This window comes from Phoxinus phoxinus (genome assembly GCF_949152265.1).
Source record: "Phoxinus phoxinus genome assembly, chromosome: 19".
Taxonomy (NCBI): Eukaryota; Metazoa; Chordata; class Actinopteri; order Cypriniformes; family Leuciscidae; genus Phoxinus; species Phoxinus phoxinus.
The window spans coordinates 9,934,181-9,960,319 of NC_136894.1; the positions used below are offsets into that span (position 1 = coordinate 9,934,181).

At 38.3% G+C, this 26,139-nt stretch overlaps 1 protein-coding gene across 6 annotated transcripts in view; it reads right to left on the reverse strand.

Annotated features, from left to right (window-relative positions):
• Positions 1–14,325: 14,325 nt before the first annotated feature.
• fam49al (family with sequence similarity 49 member A, like) overlaps positions 14,326–26,139 on the reverse strand; it is a 41,236-nt gene continuing 29,422 nt past the window's right edge. For all 6 annotated transcript variants that reach the window (XM_079589924.1, XM_079589927.1, XM_079589925.1 and 3 more), the window contains 9 exons: positions 24,215–24,336; positions 22,875–22,980; positions 20,158–20,294; positions 19,237–19,314; positions 18,548–18,664; positions 17,826–17,905; positions 17,578–17,704; positions 16,367–16,437; positions 14,326–16,269 (listed from right to left, as the gene is read on the reverse strand). In XM_079589924.1, the coding sequence (XP_079446050.1) occupies positions 16,206–16,269; positions 16,367–16,437; positions 17,578–17,704; positions 17,826–17,905; positions 18,548–18,664; positions 19,237–19,314; positions 20,158–20,294; positions 22,875–22,980; positions 24,215–24,336 (902 nt within the window). In that variant the 3' untranslated portion in view covers positions 14,326–16,205. The remainder of the gene's footprint in view (positions 16,270–16,366; positions 16,438–17,577; positions 17,705–17,825; positions 17,906–18,547; positions 18,665–19,236; positions 19,315–20,157; positions 20,295–22,874; positions 22,981–24,214; positions 24,337–26,139) is intronic.

Consider the following 26,139-nt stretch of genomic DNA (forward strand, 5'->3'; position numbering starts at 1 on the left):
AGGGTGGTTTTTCCCTTCGTCAGCACTTCCTCAACACAAACCGTTAGTCTTGTTGTTATGGTCTCAATGTCTGTTTCGTGGAACCTGGTGAAACTGCCCTAGGCGTTCCTTTGGTCATTTAGGAGGCCTCAGATTTGCATGAAACTCATTACAACCATAAAGTAACAGTTAACTGGCTTCCCAGGAATAAATACACCCTCTAAACGTTTGAGATTATCTACTGAGATGATGATCTTGTGGAAAGATAAACGGGAAATTTGCATGCAACTAGACTTTTGACTGGTTTGATCCACATTGCTAATTGTGGCTTAGAACTGCCCACTGAGTCAAGAAAAGTCTGTCTAATTGGCATGTGAAGTGACCAACAACAAGTGATGAAATAACTGTTTGCCACTTTCACTTCTCGTGGTTTCACAATGTCTACCATAGTTTATTGCAAACAAAATGCTTCATGATTTGATAGAAACCTGGAAACTTTGGCAAATGCAGAAAAAACTAAATTCCTCTGGATTTTGTTGGGCTGCTTCACAGTGGACTGCATTCAAATTGTAGTTGCAAAATAGGCATGGCTTTTAAGAATATACAATACTGTTCAAAAGTTTTAGGTCAGTAATATATATTTTTTCATGTTTTTATAACAACGCTCTTATGGTTATCAAAGCTGCATTTATTTGATTATTTGTAAAAACAGTGTTATTGTGAATTATTATAAATGGGTAAAGACTTGTTTATTTTAATATGTAATTTATTCCTCTGACAACTGAATTTTCAGCAGCCATTACTCCAGTCTTCAGTGTCACATGATCCTTCAAATATCATTCTACTATGCTGATTTGCTGCTCAATTAATAATTATTAATGGTTCTCAGTTATTTATATTGGTTCTTATCAATGTTGAAAAACATTTTTGTGGCTTCATATTTTGGATATACACACAAACACTCTTACAAATACACATTTGTGTGTGTGTATGTATGTATGTGTGTATGTATGCATGCATGTGTGTGTGTACACACACACACACACACACACACACACACGCACGTACGTGGCACAAAAATGTTTGAAATCCCCTGGACTAGATTACATGCAGCTGTGACTAAGGGATGATGAACAGTAGCTTTGTTTGAATGCGTGTCTTTTTCTGAGTCCTTGGCAGGAGTAGCATAACACGAAGTTGCTTTATGTAACTGCACTGTTTTAAAATCACATATTTTTTTACGAGCGCAGCCACTCTCCCACAACTACCATTTGTACTTCCTTTTTCTGGCCACTGTTTGTGTCCTTTTTGTCAGTTCATGTTGTTGAGGAAGCCTGCTGGTCTAATGCAGGATATCTCTGGACTTGTGTTTGTTGTCAGAAGTCCTCTCAGGCTTACGGGAAGCAGCCACCTGTTAAACAAGCGTCGTCTGACTCACTCTGGTTTTGTTTGACAGGATACACCACATGCATATGTTTTCATTCCTATTTATTGCCAGCTGGCTGGGCATTAGGGATTCTCAACTCTCACACATGTGAAGATGCAGCACTTGGATGTGTCCTTTTTAATCTCTTTTTTCCCCCCATATCGCTCTCTTGCTCCCTCTTTTACTGAGACAAAACATCGTTTCGTTCCTGCCTCTAGAGATTTTAGAGGATGAGTCCTTTCAGCAGTGGTGGATGTAAATATGCCCATGCTAGACTGAACGCGGCCTTGGATGTTTCAATAACGTCTTGGCTCTCTTTTCTTTACAAGACTGACTCCACGTCTCCACTTCTGTTCTTTCCAAGCTCCCACTTGCACCATCTCTCTTTCTCACAATAAAAGAAACACTCCTCCATCACAGATTTTTATATCATCCCATAAGCAAGTTACATTCTCACATAACTCTGCCTTATGTCTGCATACTTCACATTCCCTGTTGTTTACACTGTTAATTATGCAAGAGATTTCTTATTCCGTCAGAATAAGCATTAACGTTATTCAGATTGCATTGTTTAACCCTCACACTCTCATGCATGTCTCTGATACTCACCAAGGCTGCATTTATTTGTTAAAAAAACAGAGTAAATAAGTAATATTGTGAAATATTACAATTTAAAATAACTGCTTTCTAATTTTAATATATTTTTAGATCAGATTTATTCCTGTTATTACTCGTCTTCAGGGTCACATGATCCTTCAGAAATCATTCTAATATGCTTATTTGAGGCTCAAGAAACATAATTGTTATAAATGTCAAAAACAGTTTGACATTCATAATTATATTTGACATTCAAAATTATTTGAATAAATAGAAAGATCAAAAGAGCAGCATTTATTTGAAATCGAAATCTTGCAACATTATAAATGCCTTTGCTGTAGTTTAATGCATCCTTTCTAAATAAAAGTTTTTAATTATTAAAAAAAAAACAATAGGACCCCAATTGTTTGAATGGTAGTGTGTGTGTATATATAAAAATGTATATAAATTAGTGTTGTCAAAAATATCGATATTTCGATAAATATCGATACTGAAATATCTGAACGGTACCAATACTAATTTCCCGAAGTATCGATACTAGCCGAGCGGTCACTTTCACTTCTCTCCAAAGGCGCGTTGACAAACACCACACGTGACGCACTCGTCTCATTCGCTCTGGTTAAATAGCAAAAGTGAAGTGAATGAAAAGATGGCGAGGGCGGCGCCCCCGCGACCGACTTTGGTTGATTGATAAAGAACACCGCGAGCGGGCATGTCGGAGAATAGCGTGGACACGCGTAAACACACACCGCGAGCGGGCATGTCGGAGTCGGAGAATAGCGCGGACACGCGCTTCACACCGCGAGCGGGCATGTCAGAGAATAGCGCAGACACGCGCTTCACACTGCGAGCGGGCTGCGGGCACCCAAAAGATTGTTTGACAATCAATAATCTCTCACATCACTCATTTTTTAAAATGATTTTATAGGTGAAAACAGACTTAAGGAACAGGCTCCAGGGGTAGCTACCATTTAGCAAGCATAGGCTACGCTCAGCATCAGGGGTGTTTGTTGTTTGGACAGACCTTTCCCCACTGCTAAAAAAATCCTAAAGGAAACACACGTAACTCTTCTCATTTTAACTTTTCTGAAATATTAACCAAGATGGCCTAGTATTGTTGTTGATATGAGTCTGTGTTGTCTTGTTTTTTCACCGTAATTCTTAAAGTTAACATAATCTGACTGAGGAATCTTAGACAAGTAAATATTTTAACTGTGGTCAAATGTAAATTAACTTGTGCCTATTTAACTTTATTCAGAAAATTATTATTTAATTCTGCAATTTGCCTTCATTAGCGATTATCATCAATTTGATTACACAGATATTAAATTAAACTAAACAGCTAGACAATGGCATCTCTGAATTCAATAATGAAATGCCTTTAAATTAAAATGTAATGTTTAATCTTATTATTATACATTACTGACACTCTATCCTCCAATTTGATACTGTTAAGTGCTTTTTTGTTACAGTAGGCTATATTTTAATCTTTGATAACAGTAGGTTAGACAAATACAACGGGTCAGGTTAGCCCTGGTCCAATTAAAAAATATTAACAGATAGAACTCAGGACATTTTTGTTCATGTAAAATATAGGCTACCTCATTGTCATGTTCTAGACTTGTTATATTTAGCTTTAAATAAAAAAAATACCCCCTTAATATTGTGGCAGTTTTTTTCTCTGTGGTATCGAAAATGGTATCGAATATCGATATTTTTCAAGGTATCGTATCGAATTTAGAAATTCTAGTATCGTGACAACACTAATATAAATAGTTTTTTATACACAACTAGGCTACTTAAAAGAATATCATAGTTCTCTCATGGTATTTTTATAATTATTATTATTTTATATAATTATTTAATCATTTTGTAATTATTGATGGGAAGAGCATGGAATAATTTTTAGCTGTCATTATACAACCTAATCAGAATCAAGCATTCCAGAGAGATTTATGCAGCTCTTTTTAAAACTTTGGTGCATGTTGTTGCAATTTGGATAATTTGGTGGTATAATGGCTTTTAGTAGCTCCGAGGTGTGCAAAGACTTGCTTTTAATACGTCGTGTGAATATGTAAGTGTTTTCTGGAGGTGTCCGAGCATTACGCTATCTGATTGGATGATGGCAGATGCGCGTTGGCAATGTGAAGTGGAATACTTCATTCTCCGGCTAGGTCAGAGAGGACACATGCCGCTGATCTGATGTGAGAGGCCTGCAGGGAGACATCTGAGGTTCTGCTCTCTGCTTTGTGTGTGTGTGTGTGTGTGTGTGTGTGTGTGTGTGTCCTTGTGTGAATGCTGCTATTAGGAAGAAACTAAGGGCAAAAAGTGCAGTAAGTTTAGATGCATTTACCGAGTGTATGCGTTTCTTAGTGAGCTTAATTACCTCGTGTTTGCACACTTAAAAAAATGTCTCCGTGGGGAACAGTATGATCCCTAACAATTTTTGGCAAGCCAATTTGCATATTAATGTCGCGTAAGAGCGTGTACGTGCATCCAGATGCTGGTTTTCATGTGACTTTGGCATAGACTGTTAAAGCTCTGCAGATTTCTTGCTGTGTTATGTAATCCGAGGGCAGTGGGTTTTTTGCTGCTCTCTCCCCCCTTCCTCACAGCTCAACTCCTCTCTTCCAGAACTTCCTGTTTTCTCAGTGGCCCACTGAACCCTTTCCCAGAGACAGGATGAGAGGCGCTCAGCTGGAAGACACTCCCACCATGACTCACTGAGAGCTGGTTTTCCCCCAATACCCCGGTGTATTACTCAGCCTTTCTGCGTGTATTAAAAATTATTTGATTATAAGCTCTTAGCATATATCCCGGATATGCCCTGTGCTTTGTATTGTGCTGTTTTTTTTTGTCATGTATTGCTGAGGTGAGCTTCACTATTGTTATTCCTCATATTTAGGGTTACACTGTGTTGCCCTATCCAGGCTTTTAAGTTAAACATCCACATTGTATTATCGGTATAAGACGTGTAGTCATGCATAAGTGATATCGCTTTTAAAAATAAAGGTTCTTTATTGGCGTCAATGAAGAATCTTTAAAGGAACACGCTGACTTTTTGTGACTTTAGCTTATTCACCGTATCCCCCAGAGTTAGATAAGTCCATACACTTTTCATCTCCGTGCGTGCCGTAACTCTGTCTGACGCACCCACCACTAGCCTAGCTTAGCACAAAGACTGGAGGTAAACGGCTCCAGCTAGCATACTGCTCCCAAAGAGTGACAAAATAACGCCAACATTTTCCTTTTTACATGTTGTGATTTGTATAGTCACAGCGTGTACAAATAACAGGTCACATGAGACACAGCCATCTTCTAACCGTATACATACTGGGAACTATATTCTCAGAAAGCGAAGCACTGCTACTTGGGCGGAGTGATTAGCACAACACTCTGAGCGAACTCTCTGCTCCTCACCACGGGGCTTCTCAGGTGCTGCGAGCAAATCACTCCGCAGAAGTAGCAGTGCTTCGCCTTCTGAGAATATAGTTCCCAGTATGTATACGGTTAGAAGATGGCCGTGTCTCGTGATCTTGTTATTTGTACACGTTGTGACTATTCAAATCACAACATGTAAATAGGAAAATGTAGGTGTTATTTTGTTATAACATAAGCAATATATAGTTATGCTAGCTGGAGCCGCTTACCTCCAGTCTTTGTGCTAAGCTAGGCTAGCGGTGGGTGCGTCAGACAGTTACGGCACGCACGGAGATGAAAAGAGTATGTATGAACTTATCTAACTCTGGGGGATACGGTGAATAAGCTAAAGTCACAAAAAAAGTCGCTGTGTTCCTTTAACATTCACGAAACCTTTCCGTCACACAAAATTTTCTTTCTAATGGAAAAGGTTCTTTAGATAATTCAAATGTTCTTCACGCTAAGAAAAATATGGTTCTTTTAAGAACTGTTCCCTGAAAGGCTCTTTGGGAAAACAGAAAATGGTTCTTCTATGGCATTGCTGCATAATCCCTCTTTTGGATCCAGTATTTTGAAGAGTGTAAGAAACAGTAAGAAAGTGTTTAATGTGTTTGTGTTGAATGTGTGCTGGATGAGGTAAGGCATGTGTGGTGGTTGGTCTGGTTGTGATTGTTGGCCCTGCGGGTAGAAAGTGTGGGAAAGAGAGCTGAAGGAATGACAGCACTCCTCTATGCCCAGTCACATTCACTTCATACCACAATACTGTTAAGTCATTCCTACTATGCAGTATATTTGCAGGACACAATCCCAGTCTTAATATACTGGATGAAAGTCAAATGAGTTTTCTTTCATCACCACTAACTGTACTCAATGGTTTTATTGTAGTGCTTTAGTTTGAACTGATGTTGCCATATCCCACAGGTGCTGTGCAGATTATAAAAAAAAACTATAGCAGAATGTCCAAGCTGTTATTTTCCATAGAATTAAAGTGATCAAGGATTTTCTGTCTACAACGGTTGTCTGTTCCGTATGTAATGTCACCATGAGACTCGGAATTTCATGCTTTAGTTTTATTTGGTGACTTTTATAATACAATTAAAGTGTTTTTTTTTAGTCCTGTTGTTGCCACCATCTACTTTTATTGTTCACACTTCTCATTTACATGCATTCTTCAAAGCTGCATTTGTGTTTTACTGAAGTCGTACATGTTTGTAATAACATGAGAGTAAATAATGACAGAATTACAATTTTTGTGTGAACTATTCTTTTAATATTTCAGTGTTTTCCCCCCCCCTCAATATCACTTTACATTCTGTTTGTCTTTTTGTACAATCCTGTTAACAAAAGCCAAGTTCTACATCATCCTCCAGGAAGTGACATCACAGCGTAAACGTAGCGCAAGTATAGCGTGCTCAGGTTCCAGATATTAAAAATAGGAGCTGATGCCATCTTGCACCTCAGTTATTGACTATTTCCTGTAAAATGAAACTGGAGGACTTCGGTATTAATAGTACGGTTGAAGTTTGTGTCTTGTTGCTAGACTGATGGTTTTGCACACTGTGATGGATTATAATTAAAAAATCAGGTAATATTTTAAAACTGTGTCTTTTCAGACCAATATTTCATGTCCTCGTCATTTATGTGGTGAAAAGCTGTGGTGTAGAGTTTTTGAGCAAATGTAATTAGTTACTGTTACTTGAGTATCTTTTTGGCTACTTTGTAGTTTTACTGAGCATCAAAGATATTAGCAACTTTTACTCTCTACTTGACTACATTTTTGAACAAGTATATGTACTCTTAATATATTTGTGATGAGTAATGCAATTACTCCTTACGTTTTGCATGGCACCTAACTTTTTCTGCGGTTGTTTGTTTCTGCTACAACAAAAGTGATATCGCCATCTACAGGGCATTGAAGTTACTGTATCGTGTTATTTTTCCCTTACTCACCCAAACTTGTCAACAAAGCTACTTTCCCTGAATGCGAGTGCATAAGCAGCTAGTTTTGACTCGTAGGTGTTTCATATATGAGATGAGGATGTGGCTGCAGCCGGTTATGAGGCCGAAACGGCACGTCCATTGCAAGTAGGTGTTGACTAGTTCATTCAACTTAACATTATTTTATTTAACAGTTCTAGTGAAGAGAGCTTTTTGAAGGATATTGGTTTACGTATGCCCTTTTCGAGCATTTGAGCTTAACTGTGACTTGAGTGTTTGTAGCCGTTTAAGAGAGGCTGTTGATTTATTGCAATATTGAGGTGTACAGTTTTATTTAGATATTCTGAAAAATATTTTCAAAATGTTTCTTGTTTTTCACCAGCATGTCTCTTAGGTGTTGAGGACTAGGGCATCTTTGAGCCTTACATTCAGTACCAGTAAAATACTTGAGTTAGGTTAAAATCAGATATTCTAAGACTTTTACTCGAGTGGTATTGGAATTGGTGACTTTTTCACTGTACTATTACTCAAGTATGGTTTTCAAGTACTCTTCACACCTCTGGTAATAAGTGATATGAACATTATCCCTTAAATGTCTATCTTGTTTGAACTTGTTCGTTCTTAAGGCTCCAAGCTGCTTGATATGAACTTTGCGTTTAATGAGCTAATCAAATATTTCAGCTGAAATCAATATTTTGCGTCTAATAATAGCCGTGTAATAAGCTGGATAATGTACATCCAGTCAGTTATACCCTGACGCAAAGCAGAGGGGTCTTGTATCACCCTGAAGGGTTTTATTGTGCAATAATAACCAGCTGGATGTGCATTATTCATTACTTAATTTATAAACAATTGTTGAAAAGTGGAATTCCTGGTAGAAAACGACATTACTCATCCAAAAAGATTCCCACTATGAATGACGTAATACAGTCAGACTCTCTACACTCTCAAACAACTTATATATTTGTGTATATATTCATATTTTGCAGTAAATGTATAATATATTGATTTCTATATACAGTCAATATTTTAATCAATAGTTTTGTTTTTCCATTGCTTTTAATCCAATTGTTGTGTGCAATGCTTCATGTGATTGTAGTTCTTTCTCTCATTAAAATACACAACCTTGTAACTTCCTTCTTTTGTCAGAGAAGAAAAGATTTTTAAAAACTTGCTTAAAATCAAAGTTTCAAATTTTGTTTCACCTCATAGCTGGTTGGTTTGGGTCATAACTTATAACTCTTAAACGAAGACTTTAAAGAGATAGTTCACCCTAAAATCACCTGCTCCAGATGATAGAATTTTCATTTTTGGGTGAACTATCCCTTTAAGAATAATTCATTTTAAAAAAACAAACAAGACCAAGGCAGTTGAAAGTGGATAAAGTGTGGGAATGTAAATATCAAAATAAGCTTCAAGTTGACAGCCTGATGTAAGATAACTGTCAATGCCGTTAACAATGGTTAAATGTAATGCTTATATTCCATTTTACAGCCGGTTAATTTCCATGCCATTGTATAAATAGGATAATCTGAGCTTGAGAACCAGATCATATTTCTGAAAGTACCCTTTTTTGCAAACACTTAGTTAAATTACAACACATCCACATTTGTACACTGCTCAAACAGCACTGCATAACTGGAACGACTTGTTTATGAAAGACTCTATGCGCGTGCACACACACACAGGCTCAAGCCGGCAAAAATCCCGCCAAAAGTTCCTCAGCTGCCCTGATAGATAGATACACACTGCGCATTGAAGAAATAAATGAGGGGGAAAACCGTTTTACACAGCCTTGAGATTGAAGACATCACTGTTAGTTTGTCCTCTGTCTTTGTTTACCTGAACAGTTTCCCCCTTACCGTCTGTTTAGTTTTGTCAATATATGGGTCAATATGCAGTAAAAGGCACTTGGTGCGCACGCGTGTGTGTGTGTGTGTGTGTGTGTGTGTGTGTGTGTGTGTGTGTGTGTGTGTGTGTGTGTCGTCTTAAATAACAGCTCTGCAGTCTCTTTTGTGTCATGTCTTGTTCTCCTGTCGTTTAAAATAACCTTTTATTTTTCAGGATATTTCGCGCCAAAACCAGAGAGAGAACAATGTGGGCGTTAAACATTTCCCTTTAACCCCTGCAGCGCTCTGGGTGTGTGTGTGTGTGTGTTTCTGATATGTGTGCTATTGCTGTCTACTGTATGAGTCTTTATATGGGTGTGTTTGTTCAACACTATCTCTTTCCTCAAGCCGTGTATGTTTGTGCCAGTGTGTTTCTAGATCAAGGCTGAATGTTTTCACTGGTTGCCTGGGTACTCCGGGCCGTTGGCCACCGGTTGCCGCGGGAGACGGGGATGGGAGTGGCCAGAGCCGGTCTGCTGCAGTTTAGCGCGCTCGCTTTCCCGCCATCAGATCCCGCCATGAGGGAGGGGCTTTGGCACAAAGACAAAGCAGAGAGAGGAGGCTTTCCCGCTAAATGTCTCATATGCAAATAAGCCCTGGTGGGAGGGGCATTCAGACGTTTGCAGAACGGTTAACTGTTTCAGTGCTGAAACCTACAGTAGCATACTACACAACCCTCTTCACCCATAAAGTTGACTTGCATAAGCACCTCTCACCTTGTGTTTTATGTCATGTAGCTCAAAGAATCTCTAGCTTGCATAAATGTGTGTGTGCACTTCTAATATAAGTAACAGAATTTATACTGTAGGTGTGAGCCTGTGAGTTTAATGACTTTATGCCTGGAAATACATTATTATGTCTGGACTTATGTATTATGGTCTTTATTACTCACCGGTGTGGGAAATTTGCATGCGGAATGGCTAAAGAGTTTAAGTAGTTTTTATAAGTTTGTAAGTATTAGTTACACTGCTGGCTATTGATCTACATGATTTTCCATTACTTTTGAATAGATTTCTGAAGATAAAGCGGTATGAAGATTTTGTTGGCCCTCAGAGAGAACTTGTCTTTGATAGTCTTGAAGTTTTGCCACAGCATCTCATGGAAAGCCTCTTTGTTTCTGTTGTCCGTGTGAGTCGGTGCTTTCACACTAGAATGAGATCTGAACAGTATAGATGCACAGAAATGAAAGGAACACTTTTTTTCTCTCTCTCCATATTTCCATATAGCATCTGTTTGTGGGTATATATACACAAACAGATGCTATATGCTTTAAATACATTTACATTTCAATTACATTTTGTTTTCCCTGATAAACACACACCATTTGTATACACACACCATTTGTATACACACATATATATAAATACACACACACACACGCTAGAAACACAATTTTAAGTTGTATGTTTAAAATTGTTATATATATATATATGGAAACCTTTAGGTCTATATAGGTTTAAATAAAAAACAAAAATTAATTAGAAAAAAGGTATATAAAGGAAAATATTTAATTACAATTTTTGGACGGGGGCTTTGTTTCCTTAGATGTACATATGTTACCTTAGGCCGGGGACACGCGTAAAGACTAGCTGAAACATTCTAAGACTGAACTGGACACACTTACAGACTGAACGCAACTGTCTCTGACTCGGCACGTTTGGGCATGACCAGTCATAAGTATCAAATTACATTCATAATCAGCCTTACAGTCATTAAGTGTGTCCGCGGCTTTAGACACAAGCATCGATGTTAATGTTTTGAGTATGATTTGCTGTGTAACCGCTCTTTGTTACAGTTGGTGTGGGTGTGAACAGGGCAGGTGGAGGTGAGGACGGTTGGGGAATATAACCACAGTTAATTTGTGCCAAGATTTATCTTGAATACGCACAACAACTGCATTGTTAGTTACCTAGACTCAGGGTTATGGGGGTATACTGATAAAATGGGTTAACACTAATCTTAATGCAGTAAAATGACATGCACACTTTATCAACCCTTAAGGGCCCTTGTCATATAAAACAGACAGTAACTGTCACAGTCCGTACCCTCCGGATAGAAAATCCACTCTTTACTTCCCTCTCTTTCTTCTGTTTTCCTGTCGGGAGTGGCACGGCCGGGTGCATGTTGAGCCGGTTTGTGCACCTGCCAACGGACTCGCCCGTCCTCAAATTACCTGGAAAACTCTGGAAAATACTGCCAAAGGCAGATCCTCAAACTTAAGTCGTTGGCAGGAAGGGTGATATAGCGTTCTCATCGTCTCAACGGACAGATCTGAGATGATGGACTGCCTGTATCTTTACTGGGTCAGCACTGGACATGACATGGCAGCTCACTTCATGACAAGATAATCAGTCACTGATGAAATATTTATTTTCAGATGGATGCAAGTCTTGAATGTACAGAAGTACGGAGGGCTGAAATAAACATTGAATCTACCTATGAATAATGCAGTGCAGATGACTAGTGAGCTTTAATTAGTTAAATTGTAATTACAGTAAGGGTATATTCCAGAACAAAGGGGTTGAATCATTAGACATGTGTCATAATTAGTTTGCAGTGTCAAAGAAACGCAAATATGAATACAACGTTGGTTGAAGATGGTGCAAAACCATTCAAAGTATGAAAAACAAGGGATTGTATCTTTTTCTATATATTTTCACAGAAAGGTCTGTGCATGAATCATATGTGTGTTCAATTTATGCCTTCGTTCTTCAGTGTTCCAATAATAACCATACACACTTCATCTCATCTCTTGTGTGTTCTTCTGCCCCAGATTATTAAAGCTTTCTCTGCACTATAATATCCACCAGACCCTCCTCAAACTCTCTGGGTTTCTGTAAAGATGTGTGTTAACATTTATGATATATGTGGGTGTAAATGTTTTAATAAGAGCTGATATGAAGCTATATAAATGTGTAGGGCCCCCAGATACTTGCTGTGAACATAGACGAGAAATCTCAAATGTAATACTTTGCTGCCCCCTGGTGGTTAGACGTGAAGCTAATCCACACCGTTTTTAAACATTTCTAACATGAGTTTTCCCCTATACTGAAAACCACATGTAAAACACTTAAAACTTTGAATGTTGCATTTATATTCAGTGGGCATGTCCAGATACCCACACTGGCGTCTGTGCACTTGTCTGCTTACATGATTTATTACCTGTATTTGACCCAAGTGTGTGTAGAACTTTTGATTACCTCATGGGACACACTTACAGTGTGTAATAATGCAAGGGCTTTATTTATTTTCCAGTACTTTGTATTTTAAATTAAACTGGTCAGTGGTCGCTATGTAACCATTTCTTAATTGTGGGCCTTCTAAATTAGTGATAAAAAGCAGTTGAAATTGTTGTGCAAAATACACTAATAAAATGTGCAACACTTAGTTTAACTTCCAAATTTTTATTTTAACTTACAATGGAATGTTTCCCTCAACATCTCGTGATATCGGGGCACAGAAGTTCCTGAATTCGATGCATGATGGGATACCCTTAGCCATGAACACCGCTCTGAAGCGCTATTCGAGATAGTGTAGGTTTAGTGTACACTAATGGCACGTTTTTAAGACTTGCGCACTTACATCTTATTGCGTGCACACGCTCTCTCGAGTGGCCAAGACTACAAGTGTGGGTATTTGAGCAGGACCTGTGTTTTCACCTAGATGATCAACGACTGTGTTAATGATTTGTAAATGTGATGGTTGTTCATGAGTCTCTTGTTTGTCCTGAGCAGTTAAACTGCCCACTTTTTGTCCGAAAAATCTTCCGGGTCCTGCACATCTTCTGCATATTTGAACCCTTTCCCAAAAGTGACTATGATTTTGAGATCCATCTTTACACACTTGATAATTGAGTGATTCATATATGGCTATTACAAAAGGTGAAAACATTCACTGATGCTCAAGAAGGAAACATTATGCATTAAGAGCCGATGGGTCTCAAAATCATGGTCACTTTGGGGAAAGGGTTCAAATATGCAGAAGATGCTGGGAAACCAACAAAATGTGCAGGACTGGGAGGATTTTTCTGAAGAACTGTGGGCAGTTTAACTGCTCCGGACAAACAAGGGGTTCATGAAATGCTATCACACAACAAAATCATTGATCATCCATAAAAATAAAGGGTATGTAAACTTTTGAACAGGGTCATTTTAATAAATTAAGTTATGTCGTCTTGTGGGCTAAACATCTGTTATGTGAAATACCTTTTTTAGGGCAGTGCTAAATAAGAAATAACATGCAATTTAAGGAAAAGACAGTAGATTCTTCAAGGGGTATGTAAACTTTTGAGCATAATCATGGTAATTAATATTGCTTTTATTAAATTAAAATAATATCCTAATGTCTCATTTTTATTTGAATTTCACAAGTGTGCAACTTGTTCATGCTAGCCAGCATCCAGATCCTAAAATATTTCATAATATATTTTGCTTGTTAAATCTCAGATTTTCTGAGTGAAAATATATTTTGAATGCATTTTGAAACTTCAGGAGACACTACTGTTAATAAGTTTAAGATTGTTTTAAAAACTATTTATCTACTCCAGCCTTCACATTTATCTACTAATTTGATCAAGATTTATTTTCTTATTATTATCAATGTTGAAAACAGCTGTACTGCTTAATGTTTTTTTCTAGAAACTGTGATCCATTTTTTTTCAGGATTCTTTGATGAAAAGAAAGAACATATTTTTAAAAATCGAAATCTTTAATAACATTATAAATGTATTTACTGTATCTGACCATTGTAAGGTACTGCAGATAATCCAACTTTCTGATACACCTGCATTTGGTTAAAAATATATGACACCCATTGTATTAATATTTTTGGCCCATATTAATTATCTGAACTGTATAGATAATGAATTGATGTCCTTTTCAGTGATTGGCATTAATTGAGTTCAGAAAACAGCACCACGGACAGCAACACACGGCGCTTATTTACTTGAGTCAGTGTGATTCAAAGCATCATAATATATCTGACATCATTCAACTTTAGATATACACTTCCTTGCTTCATTTGATTCTGAAGATGGAATAACCTTTTATGAGGGAAAAAAAAAGTCAGAGATCAAAGGATAATGACAAAATGCCATGTTGAATGTAGTAAATGACAAGTTTATTTCTTGCACAAAATGTACAAAATAACAAGCAAATGGACAGCCCGTCCCCCCCACCCCCCTCCCTGCCCTGTTTGAATTCCCCCGCTGATATGAAGTTGAAGATCTGGAACATGTCTACGGCAAGTCCGATGGTCCAAGCCAAAACGCATGGTTTTCTTAGAGACAACACATACCCAATTCAGATTCACCGAACAATTAAAAATGAATAAAAACACCATATTTACAGTCTTGTCTGAACTTTTACAGCATGCCATCTATATATTCATACAGAGCTTTTGTTTTTCAACAGAACCCCATATAGAAAACATATTAGAAGATCAAATCAAGTTCGACTAATGGCGAGAGACACTCAAAAGTACAGCACTGCGTTTGTCGCGGTATAATCTTTTTGATTCATTTTTGTTTTTCAACCCACGTCTTTTTTTTATTTATTCTGCAATTCTAACAAAGAATCTCGATGGAACATTTGTGTAGTCCTCAACGAGAAACATCCTCTTATTTACACCAAGTCAAGTGTTTTGCACCTTCAAGCCTGTTTTTTGTTTTGTTTTCCCATTCCAGGAGATTGTGTTCATGACAAAACGAATCACTCGAACGTCACACAGCGCATCACTTCTATTTATCTAAAAGGCAAAGTTGCAGTCTCATTTGGCAATGATTTGCTTTTGGATACAGAGGAAAGCAAATCCACATCGCTGTGTTGTCCACAATGGTGTGTTTTGGTTTTTGTTGGTTAACTTTCTACTAATGATGTTTGTTATATGTCATTCCGCCTGGACTGAACGTGACGCAGTGGTACAGGAAGCAGCTATGGCACAGGGCAGAATGTGTGTTTGCGTCTGAATTACAGTTTCATGGCTTACTCGCTCCGTTTTAACGTCAACTTTACAAGAGCAAAAACAAAACAAAAAAAGCTTTTTAAAGGATTGTTCGTCTAATGATATGTACAGCTGGCCTTTAAACTCCACAGATGAGCTGGTAGCATTATCCGGCGTCTCATACATTGGTATGAATTCATTTCAAATGAACGTGTTTGCTGTTGTCACCTTGGTGGTAGAGTATTGCTGTACAGCACTAGTGAAGAAGTCTAACAAAACGCTTCATTTCTTTACAAAACTATCCTGTGCTTTCCGAGTATATACAGCTAGAGGATTATAGTTTGATTTCTGGCGATGTCAGCAGAGATGTGTCTCAAGTATGTGATCTTTACATTTATGCTTTTAACAGACTTTGTGCCGAAGATGAAATGCCAAGGACTGCGGTTTTAACCGGGAAACCCACAATTCCCAGAATGCATTGGATGAAGCATAGGATAACGAGGATAACGAGGCAAAGGCATTGCACATCAAATCAAATCAAATCTAAACGCATGAAAAAGGATCTGAGCTATACAGTTTCAAGCCATGTTAAAGTCTTTCCTGTGAGGTGGGATTCCTTTTCAAGTGTGCAAAAATACTCTCGGACGTAACTTGGAATATGAACGAGTTTTGTTGGTGGTTTTAACTACCGCTTTATTAATTCAGTTCTTAAATATTTAATATGTTTTTGAAAGACCTTTATATCCACACCGGGTAGTTTCGTTTAAGTAATGACTTTTAATATACATATATATCTCTATTTTTCCTGCTTTTATAAAATGACACACGGTGATGAACCATCAACTCTCTCTATATATATATATTTATTTTCGTATTCCTCTTTCTTTTCTAGAATATCTTATTTCACTTGAGATCAAGTTGCTCTTGTAAACAAACAGGTTTCAGAGGATTGCCAGCCACCGTCGCTTGTTCTCTGACAGTCTCTTTCTCCGCGGTTCCTCCCTCTCCTCCTGCTCTCATTGAAGCAGGGCCCTGATTTGTTTAGAGGTGCTGTCATCATTTAAATGTCTTGTTGTATACCTGGATGAAAGAAAGCACATTCTCAGGTCATATGTGTGATGCACATTCTTTACAGTTCAGAAAACCACGTGTGTGAAGTGGTTTACTCCACACTCACCTCAGTGCATTCAACAGTCCCTCCACGCTGTTTGAAGGCTGCTCTTTCAACACCTTGATGCAGCCCTTCATCTGCAAAACACACACACACACACACATGCATGTGAAAATACAGCGTTAAAAGAAAGGTCACCCATTTTTGTCCCTCACCACTGACTGTGATCATGGACCCAGCCCCCCAATCACAAACCCCTATAGTGCTGTTCCAGATATGTTAAGGTGCACCACAATATGTGGAGATATTAGAATCATCCAGCTTGCTCATTTCCATAAACTGAAAGGCGGGACTGATGACGTCAAGCTCCAAAAATGCCAAATAAGGACCTTAAATGTATATTTTTGAATGTTTTTGAAAGAAGTCTTTATTTCTCGCTGCAAGTTGTTTTTCTAATAATTCAGCATTGCCATCATAAGAATAAATTACATTTCAAAATGTATTAAAATGGAAAACTATTATTTTTCACATTTGTACTTGTGTCTTTGGTCAAATAAATGCAGCCTTGGTGAGCATAAATGACTCCTTTTAAAAATCTTAATTTTTCTAAAATGTTGAAGGGTAGTGTATATTTAAATGAGGCATGCAAAGATGTGTAGTTGATCCATGTGATATTTCAGGCCTGCTGCAGAGGGTTAATATTTTCAGTAAATAATGTCATTTTTACTATATCACACAAAGCTAAGATACGCTATGGCACTGCTCCAACAAAATTGTGCACAATTTGAACCGGTTTTTAGCAGTCCCCGTTCACTTTCATTCTATGAAAAAGAGTGAATATTCTGCCTAACATCATCTTTTATGTTCAGCAGAAGAAGAAGAAAATACAGGTTTGAAATGACATGAGAGAGTACTGGGTGGACTACTGTACAAGAGCAGTTCAATTACATAATATTTTCAAAATACGCAGCAGTTGAATCTGCCTGTAGACACTTTAGCCACACTTAAATGAGTTTCCTTGCATTAGACAAACAAAATACAATCTGCAAACCAATTATGCTTTTCCATAGCCTATAGCAATAAACTATCAGTTCTCCTCAAGATACAGTTCACATTAACTGTGAATGTGATCTACTAAAATTTCATACTTTTTAACCAGTAATGTTGTTGTTTTTGGAAAGAGTCTTTTACTTTGATATTTGAATATACTGTATAATGCAATGACATTCATATATGTTTAAGGTTCACTGTATCTGAAATCAATAAATTGGTATTACGTCAATCTTGGAGGTCTTGGCAAAGGCACCCACTGGATGAACGTGGTCATAAAGGATGATGACGCCCACCATCACGCGCATGCAGAACAGCATGGTGTCTGTGTTAGTGAAACGGCACCGGTACTCCCTTGGGACAGGACATAGCGATCATTTTAAACAAAAATTAACCTATTCTGGATAACTGACATGATTTAAAAACTCAAATAATTGCATTCTTTTAGTGAGAAGACTTAAACTGATGAACTTACGGAGTCTCCAGCATGACACGGCACACACAGGCCATAGTGCTCAGGCAATCTGTGGTGTCCTCGATTGGCAAAGTCTTATTCTGCAACATGCATGTGAATCAAGACCAGTTAGAGCCTCTAGAGGGCGACAACATTTCTGTTTTCTACATTTACAGAAGATTTAGGCTGTGTTTGAAATCTTCCCTTATACCCTCATTCACTATTCCATACATTACTCCACTAATACAGTCCACTAGTAGGAGTGATTAAAAACGAGTGAGTGAAGTTGGACACTGAGTAAGCCGGAAGGGCTGCCGCTTTTGCATAGTTGTGCTTAGCAAACTGGCCACTCCAGTAGTAATGAAAAGATCTATCTTGAACTCGGTCATGGAAACTAGCATGTATAAATCTTAATTAAACAATAATCAATTAAAAAGGAATTTCTACCTATGATATTACACTGCACCCACATTGGACTATCGGTTTGGAAAATGGATGGCTGGATGATTCAGGCGGGTGCCATCTTCTGGCGTCTCCCAGTGCATTATGTGTATTCTCTAACCATTGAGCGTACATCGGTTACACACACGTTATTGCGATGCAATGTGAGAGTGAATGAGTGCTCTTTACAATGTCCACCATGGTTTCGGACACCACTTCAAATGGCTGTTCCCTCAAATAGTGCCCTATTTAAGGGTAAAGGGGGTGATTTCAGACACAGCCTCCGTGAAAACTTTACTTACCTCCGACACAAACTTAGTCGTGGCATTGCTCAGGGTTTTGAGCATGGGTGTGGCTTCAGCGTAGAAGAGCGACATCCGATTGGCCATTTCATTATTTACTTCATTCTCAGCTTCTAACTGTAATGCAAATGGAAAATGTTACTTCAGATGTTTCAGCTTCTTTTTTAAGTAACACATTCACTAACCTCCACATGCAAATGCAATCTCTGGTCAGACATTTATACAATTCTCAAAGGGTTATTTTTGGGGTTGTTCAACTGTAGGTTGCTAGTTGGTGTTCTACGCTATTTTTCATTTTGATTTGTCGTTTTCATTGAAAACGGGTATGCCCCTTTGCAGAACCTGATTTCACCAAGTGCAACATTTTCCTGGATCAACATCTTTGTTGATCCTGGAACAACATTCCTTTCAGCCAATCAGATTTGAGGGATAACTTTACAGTTTATATCAAGTTTAGGCTCACAACCAAAGGTTACAGTAGGTGCTTCTACATCAGTGTTATACACCCATCATTTCCCTCTCATTTTAGGGATAGCTTACGCTCAGGGGTAGTGATGATTAGGACTACATTTTGGACAGGAATGTTGTTCCAGGATCAACAAAATATGTTGACCCGGGAACGTGTCTAACACAGTGGCAGAGTGAACACTTCTATAGTAATGTCGATTTCAGCAGATCGTTGATCTTACCTGCTGGTTGTTCAGACGATTCCTGCTGATGGTCCTCCTATAGTAGCTGAAGTCATTCTGTATGGCTGGATTTGTCATCTAGTAGTAAAGACAGGATTTAGATCAAAGCAGTCTTCAGTGCATATTATTTATCAGATAAAGGGCTTTTCACACTTGAAATAGTTAACCCTGGGTCATTCTAAACCCTGGGTAAGCGGAGTCCTGAGTTATCATGCTTCACGTTTCACACTGCTCATACTTTATGGGTTAACAAATAATCCTGGTTATTTAGCTAATATTATAGCATTATATTCCTAAACCCTTGGGTTAACGTTCTTATCTGCATATTTGCAATAATTTGTGGTGCAGAAGACTAATTCAACAGTGGTTCACTTAAGATTTTCCAATGGGTTTTGACGTAAATATAAGTCATGCAATTAGTTTTCGGTTGTAAGCATCTAACACCGTATTCGTTCCACACTACACGTTTGGCACCGCAATGCGGGTTTGGCGACTCCAGAGCAGTGTTTTATAACCCCAGGTAAAAAGCAGTGCTAACCCGCTACTGTAAAATGTTCCTTTATGCGTGGTTTAGAACGATGATAACCCGGGTTTAAGCGCAGATTGAAAAGCCCTACAATTTACTTTCCAGCCAAATTCACTGATGTACTGAGCCTATTGGTTCAATAAGTGGATACTTCCAACTTCAAGAGGTTACAGAAAACAATGCATCCAGTTGTGGAGAATGATTTCTTAAATGTCCATTCTCAAGGGTGCATTTTAGAGACAGACCAGCTAATAGTGTTGTCATTTAGACATTTTGCTTGCCGTGACTCTCAGAGAACATCAGTGTGAAGAGGCTTGACTGAGTGCAGGGCTAAATATTTAAGCAGAACTCATGCCACATGAAATCAAAGTGAGTAATGCGTGAGAAACACTCACTTTAAGCTCATCAAAGCTGAGAGTGAAGTGCAGGATCTCTGCGAACTGTTTGGCGAGGGCCTGCTCTCTCTCCAGATGCTGCATGGGAGCGTAGGGTGGGCTAGTTAGGGCCTCCAAAAGACTGCGCAGGGCGTTCTCTGCAAAGAGATATTGATTACAGATTTTTACAGTCATTTTTTTGTAGCAATTCGTTTTTTCAAACTAATTCACATTCAATACTGTTGTCGTCCCTCAAGTTTTCCTAAGCTTTTTATCATCTGTTCACTCTCTCCCACACCTCTAACCTTTAATCGAATTTGTAATCCACGCAGCATAATGTTCCAATAGCGCAGCACTGCAATGTATTTCATCTCCATGGTTACCAGCACAAGCACAACAGTTATCATTGTTACCTCTAACGCCTCTCTTTTGTATTTTTGTAATTGCTGCAGTTTATCACAAGAACCTGTAATCCCATCAGTGTTGCCTAGATACTGAAGACCGTTGGAATCCGCAGCTGATGCAAGCATCAATGACTCCAAACTGCAGTATATGATCATAATCACAAATGCTGGTTGCTTTTAAAACTCAAGTTCATTTTAAAACCTCTAATGTATTAATAAATTATCAAATGAGTGACTGACATGACAAATGTATCATGCATGGATGCGAAATATTGATGAATTTGAGTTTAAATTAGTGCTGTCAAATCGATTAATCGTGATTAATCGCATCTAACATAAAAGTTTGTAAATGTGTATGTATGTATGTATGTGTCACAGTCTTCGTCTGCACCTGTCTATCTTAGTCTGCACTACACTTCCCAGAATCCCTTGTGTCTTCACACCTGAACTCACTCCCTCAATCATCCACCTGTTCATCGTCCTCATCATCTGTGTCACCTGTCTTCACCTGTGTTTCCTTGTCTGTTTCCCGCCACCTATCTGTTACCATGGACACTGATCACTTCCTCACAGCTGCCTGTCATTTGTGTTCATCATCACAGTGTATTTAAGTTCCTGTCTGTTATCAGTTCAGTGTCCGGTATTGTTTGTGTGTTATGTTGCACGCTGTTACACTCTGTTCACCTGCAATTGGAATAAACCTCGTTTACACTCCTATCCACGTTCGTCTGCTTGCTTCATCTGCCTAGTCGTGACAGTATGTATGTATATATGCAAAAGTCTTAGACACATTCGTTTTATCACAAACAAATGGTTTTAAGCCAGTTATTTATATATTTTGCTTTAGTGTGTCAGTAGGAAATATCAGTTTACATTTCCAAACATTATTTTTGCCATTATTGTAATAATCCAGTGACATTTTGTATGCACACGGAGTCTGATAACAGCTGGTATGTAGAAACAGAAAAAACGGACACAGACTAAATTCAGAAGAAAAGCTACCTGGAAAAAAAATGTGCAAGTGTACATACTCTAAAAAATGCTGGGTAGTTTTAACTCAATTTTGGGCCAAAAATGCAATTTAAAAATTTAACCCAATGGCTGGGTTTGTCCATATTTGACCCAAAATTGGGTTAAAACAACCCATCATTTTTTAGAGTGTAGGACAAACGCTAAGGGTGGTCACACCAAACATTGATTTGATATAGTTAATAGAAGTCATTTGATAAACAGAATCTATATATGACATTATTTTTTAAAGCATCGACACTTTACAGCATTTTTACACACGTGCCTAAATCTTTTCACAGTACTGTAGCTTTGCAAGTAGGTTTCTTCAAGCATTTAGTTTCTTTCTGTTTCTTCTTGTAATCCCAGAGGGACTCAATGATGGTGAGATCAGATCTTCATGTGGAGCACACCGGCTGTTGTCAGACTCCTTGTGCATACAAAAATCTCACTGAATTATAGCAAAAGGAATGTTTGGACTTGTTTTTTTTTTGTGGAAAATTATAAGTGATCTTCTTTTTTTTTTTTTTATCTTAGTAGCACTAAACTTTTGACTGGTAATATATATGACCACTCAGTGGCATTATTGATCTATCAGAATCAAATATTCCAGAGAGACAAGTCATAAGCAGTGTTATTGCAGTATCAATATTTAGTATTTTATCTAATGAGAGTGAATTTATGCTGTATGTCTGTGCTGTACGTCTTACCGGTGTAAAGCTCTTAGCTCTGTTTCCTGTTTGGTGACTAAAAGACGTACAGCTACACCATCAGAGCTAAGCCATCTCTGAATGTCATTAGTATGCCTAAGCATGTCTCCAGAGGAGCTATCCTTTCCTCTCATCAAATATGCAGCAGCCCTACTATAAATAAGGAGCTGATATGTTTTATCTGGAGACCTACCGAGAAACCTGACTCTATTAGCCGGGGACCAGATATTGCGGATGGCAGGATGTGTTGAATAGGGTGGAGCCTCTTTTTCTCATGAGTCACTGCGATGCCATAGTTCGGCAGGGAAAGCTTATCTGCATGTTATCTGTCTGGCCAAAGATCTGCGTTTCTCACTAGTCAGCACTGCTGTGAAAAAACAGGCAGGCGATCGACTATTGCAAACTGAGTTTACTGAATTGTCAGCCTCCTCTAGGTTCTGCTGCCACGGTTGCCATGCCAACTCTTCACGAGGTCAGCTGCAGAGGAGGACAGAAACGGATGCTTGCACCACTCGTTGTACGCACGGTCAGCCCGTTGGTTGACTCGTGCATGCAAGGCCCGTATGACTATAAAAAAAGACAATTGGGAAGAAAAGAAAAATGGCCACCCACTTACCTAGCCTGAGAGAAAATTCATAGAATCTCTTGAGCTTGGCCACAAGAGGGCAGACTGCATTCCAGGCTTTCTCCTGCAACTGGAGGTCATTGGGGTTCTGAATCGCCTGGAGAGAAGGACGAGCAGGAACACTTGAGACCGAAAGTCAAACAAAATTATTCATTTACATTGACTAAACTCAAGGTCATTTGTACACTTTTAAATGAATTTACACTGTATGCTGTAGGGCTTCTTCAGCAATGTGAAACATTCACAGCTGAATAACTCCTGCACATCTGCTGTTTATGAACCAGAATGATTTAAACCAACAACCTGCTTAAACTAATGCCTTAAAATGCCTTATAATGCCTATGTGCTTTATAATAGGCTGGGGATGAATAATTCTTACCAGTTTTTTTTCTAATAAAGCAACACCACTAATGTCACTAAATTGAAAAGTAAAAAAAAAAATTAGGTTATACTTATTCAGATAATTAATTACATGTACGTACTATAGAGTTAGGGTTTGGTTTGTATTTATGCATAATTTACTGTTGTTATTATTGTTGTAAGTACATGTAGTAACTTGAAACTATATCCCCTTAAATTAATGTGTTGCCGAAATGTATACTTTATTCAGCAAATATGCATTAAATGATCAAAAGTGAGAGTAAAACTTTTGTCACAAACTATTTCTAGTTCAAATAAAAGGTCATGGTTTCCACAAACATATTAAGCCACATTAAGCAACATTGATAATAATAAGAAATTATTCTGGAGCAGCAAATCATGATTTCTGAAGGATCATGTTACACTGATAACTGGAGTAATGGCTGCTGAAAATTCAGTTTTGCCATCATAGGAGTAAATTACATTTTATAATATATTAAAATGGAAGACAGTTATTTGAAATTGTTATAGTATTTAAAAATATATTTTGATATAAATATAGCCTTGACTAGCATAAGAGACTTCTTTCAAAAACAATAAAAAATGTACTGCCACCAAAGTTTTCAACGGTAGTGTATAGATTATGTAATAAATTAAATAGATACATTTATCAAATTTCCATAACTGATTTGCAAAAGATTTTCAAGTTTAAAAAAAAAATCAAACAATTGTACTGGACATGCATGACAATAATTCAAATCACGCATATTGTTGCGAAGATGTATGCTTACAATAATAACCTGGAGGGTGATGAAATAAAATTCATACTTGATTCCAGAATAAGATGGGCTTTTTTGAACTTGAATGAGTAAGCAACCACTGACTCAGAACACCCTAGCACCCTAGTTTTGCACAGGTAAACACCACACATTTTCTTCAGAAAAGGTAAAAATTTAGAGTCATAGCCCTACCTCTCTTATTTCTTGTCCTGCTCCATTGTAAGACTGTAATTCTGCCAGTATCCCATGGGCCTCTTCCAGCACAGCACTAACCTGGTTATACACGGCTGTCTCGGCCTCTGTGGGCTGAGCATCTGTGGGCAGAAATCACATTGAGTCAGTCAAAATGTGATAGTCAAATGCCAAAACGATACACCTTTTTCAATTCCTGAGTTAGATATATCACCTCTGTCACACTGTCATACTATTGTCCTATTGGGTAAAAGTTATGTTTTGAATCAACTAGACTGTGTTCAACCAGTCAAGTCAAGTTACATCTAAAAACTGGAAAATTAATTGAAATAAAGCTTCATGGTGTGAGTTAATATGGCGCTACCATTGAGTTATCATCTTTCTTTGGCACCCGGAGGGGGAAGCTGTTTCCAACGGGCTTTGAAAGATAGGAACCATAAATCCATGTGGATTAATCTGGTAATGATGATGGTGTAATTGTGAGTCAGAAGTACGTGAGGAGGATTTAGGTTGTGTCGGTGTATGTTAGGATTTGCTGGGCTTGATATCAACAGCTCTAGTGGGAAGTGTCGACGAAAGGCCACGGCCAGTGAAGCGGCTCCATGCGGAGTTGCTGGCGAGGCTACGATGGGTTTAAAGAGTCGTGTCAGCTTCCAACACAGCGAGCGTCACAGACATTTGATTAATAAGCCGACGATAGGAGGCAGGAAAGCAAAGGCAAACGAATACCCTACGGAATATCGCCCCCTGGTGGACGTCAACTTCGGTGGTGGACCTCTCCATTTAGCTCGGAGAGGACACACTCTTAAAAATAAAGCTTTCAAAACGGGGGTTTTCACAGCGATGCCATAGAAGAACCATTTTTGTTTCCCCAATGAGCCTTTCAGTGTACAATTCTTAAAATAACCATTTTAATAATCTAAATAACCATTTTCCACTTTATCAAACCTTTAGTGCATGGGAAAGTTTCTATGGATATTGAAGGTACTAAATGGAAGCATAGACGCCAATAAAGAACTTTATTTTTAAGAGTGTAAGCAGTGTAAAAACGGCAGCAAATGGCATCTTGGGTAGTGCTGTCATTAAAAGTCTATCCCTAGATCAGATTTCTTAGTCTCCCCAGCCTCTGTACGATAAATGATCCTTGTGAAGCAGGGGTCTCTCTGCCTAATTTACAAGTGCACTCCCTTATACCGCATCCACACGGAGGGGCTGTAATGTATATAGATGTTTGTGCTATCAGCTGAGCAAACACACATGCACACACACACTTCAGTGTAATTGCCAGTGACTCCTCCCAATCATGTCACCTCCGGGTCTGCTTGCTCAGCCTGTGATCTTCAAAGAACAGAGTGTGTGAAGACTAACATCAGTGCTACAGTCGTACTGTAGCGTTTGCTTTCCCCTTTGCACACTTTTATTGTGCGGTGCACCATTTACCGGTAGACCTTTTGGTTCATCGCTTGTATCTGCAATTCAGTAAAACTGATCTGATCTTGAGCTCAAAGCCTATTTCCACAAAAGCCTTGTTTTGTGTCTTGAATTTGAGATATAATCATTTTATGAATGCCATAAGTGGCACGGTAACCCCATTTTAGAGCTAAGGAAATGTGAACCAGTGCAGTGTAACAGAGGTGATCATTGTTTTACCGTCACAAAATTCAAAAAGTCAAGATCAGGAGAGCGGCTGTTGTCCAAATGTTTTGCTTGTGTAACGTTTTGATATTACTTCTTTATATTTCATGGATTCTGCTATAGGGTCAATGACGAGTAACAATTGTCAAGATTTCGTTTAAAACGCATGTGCCATGAAATGTAATATTTGTGTTCTTATTGATTATATGTTTTCAGTTTGACTTTTGGCGATCGGAATGTTTTGCCTGCACTTTGCAGGACGTGTGCGGCACACTTGACCTGAACCAACC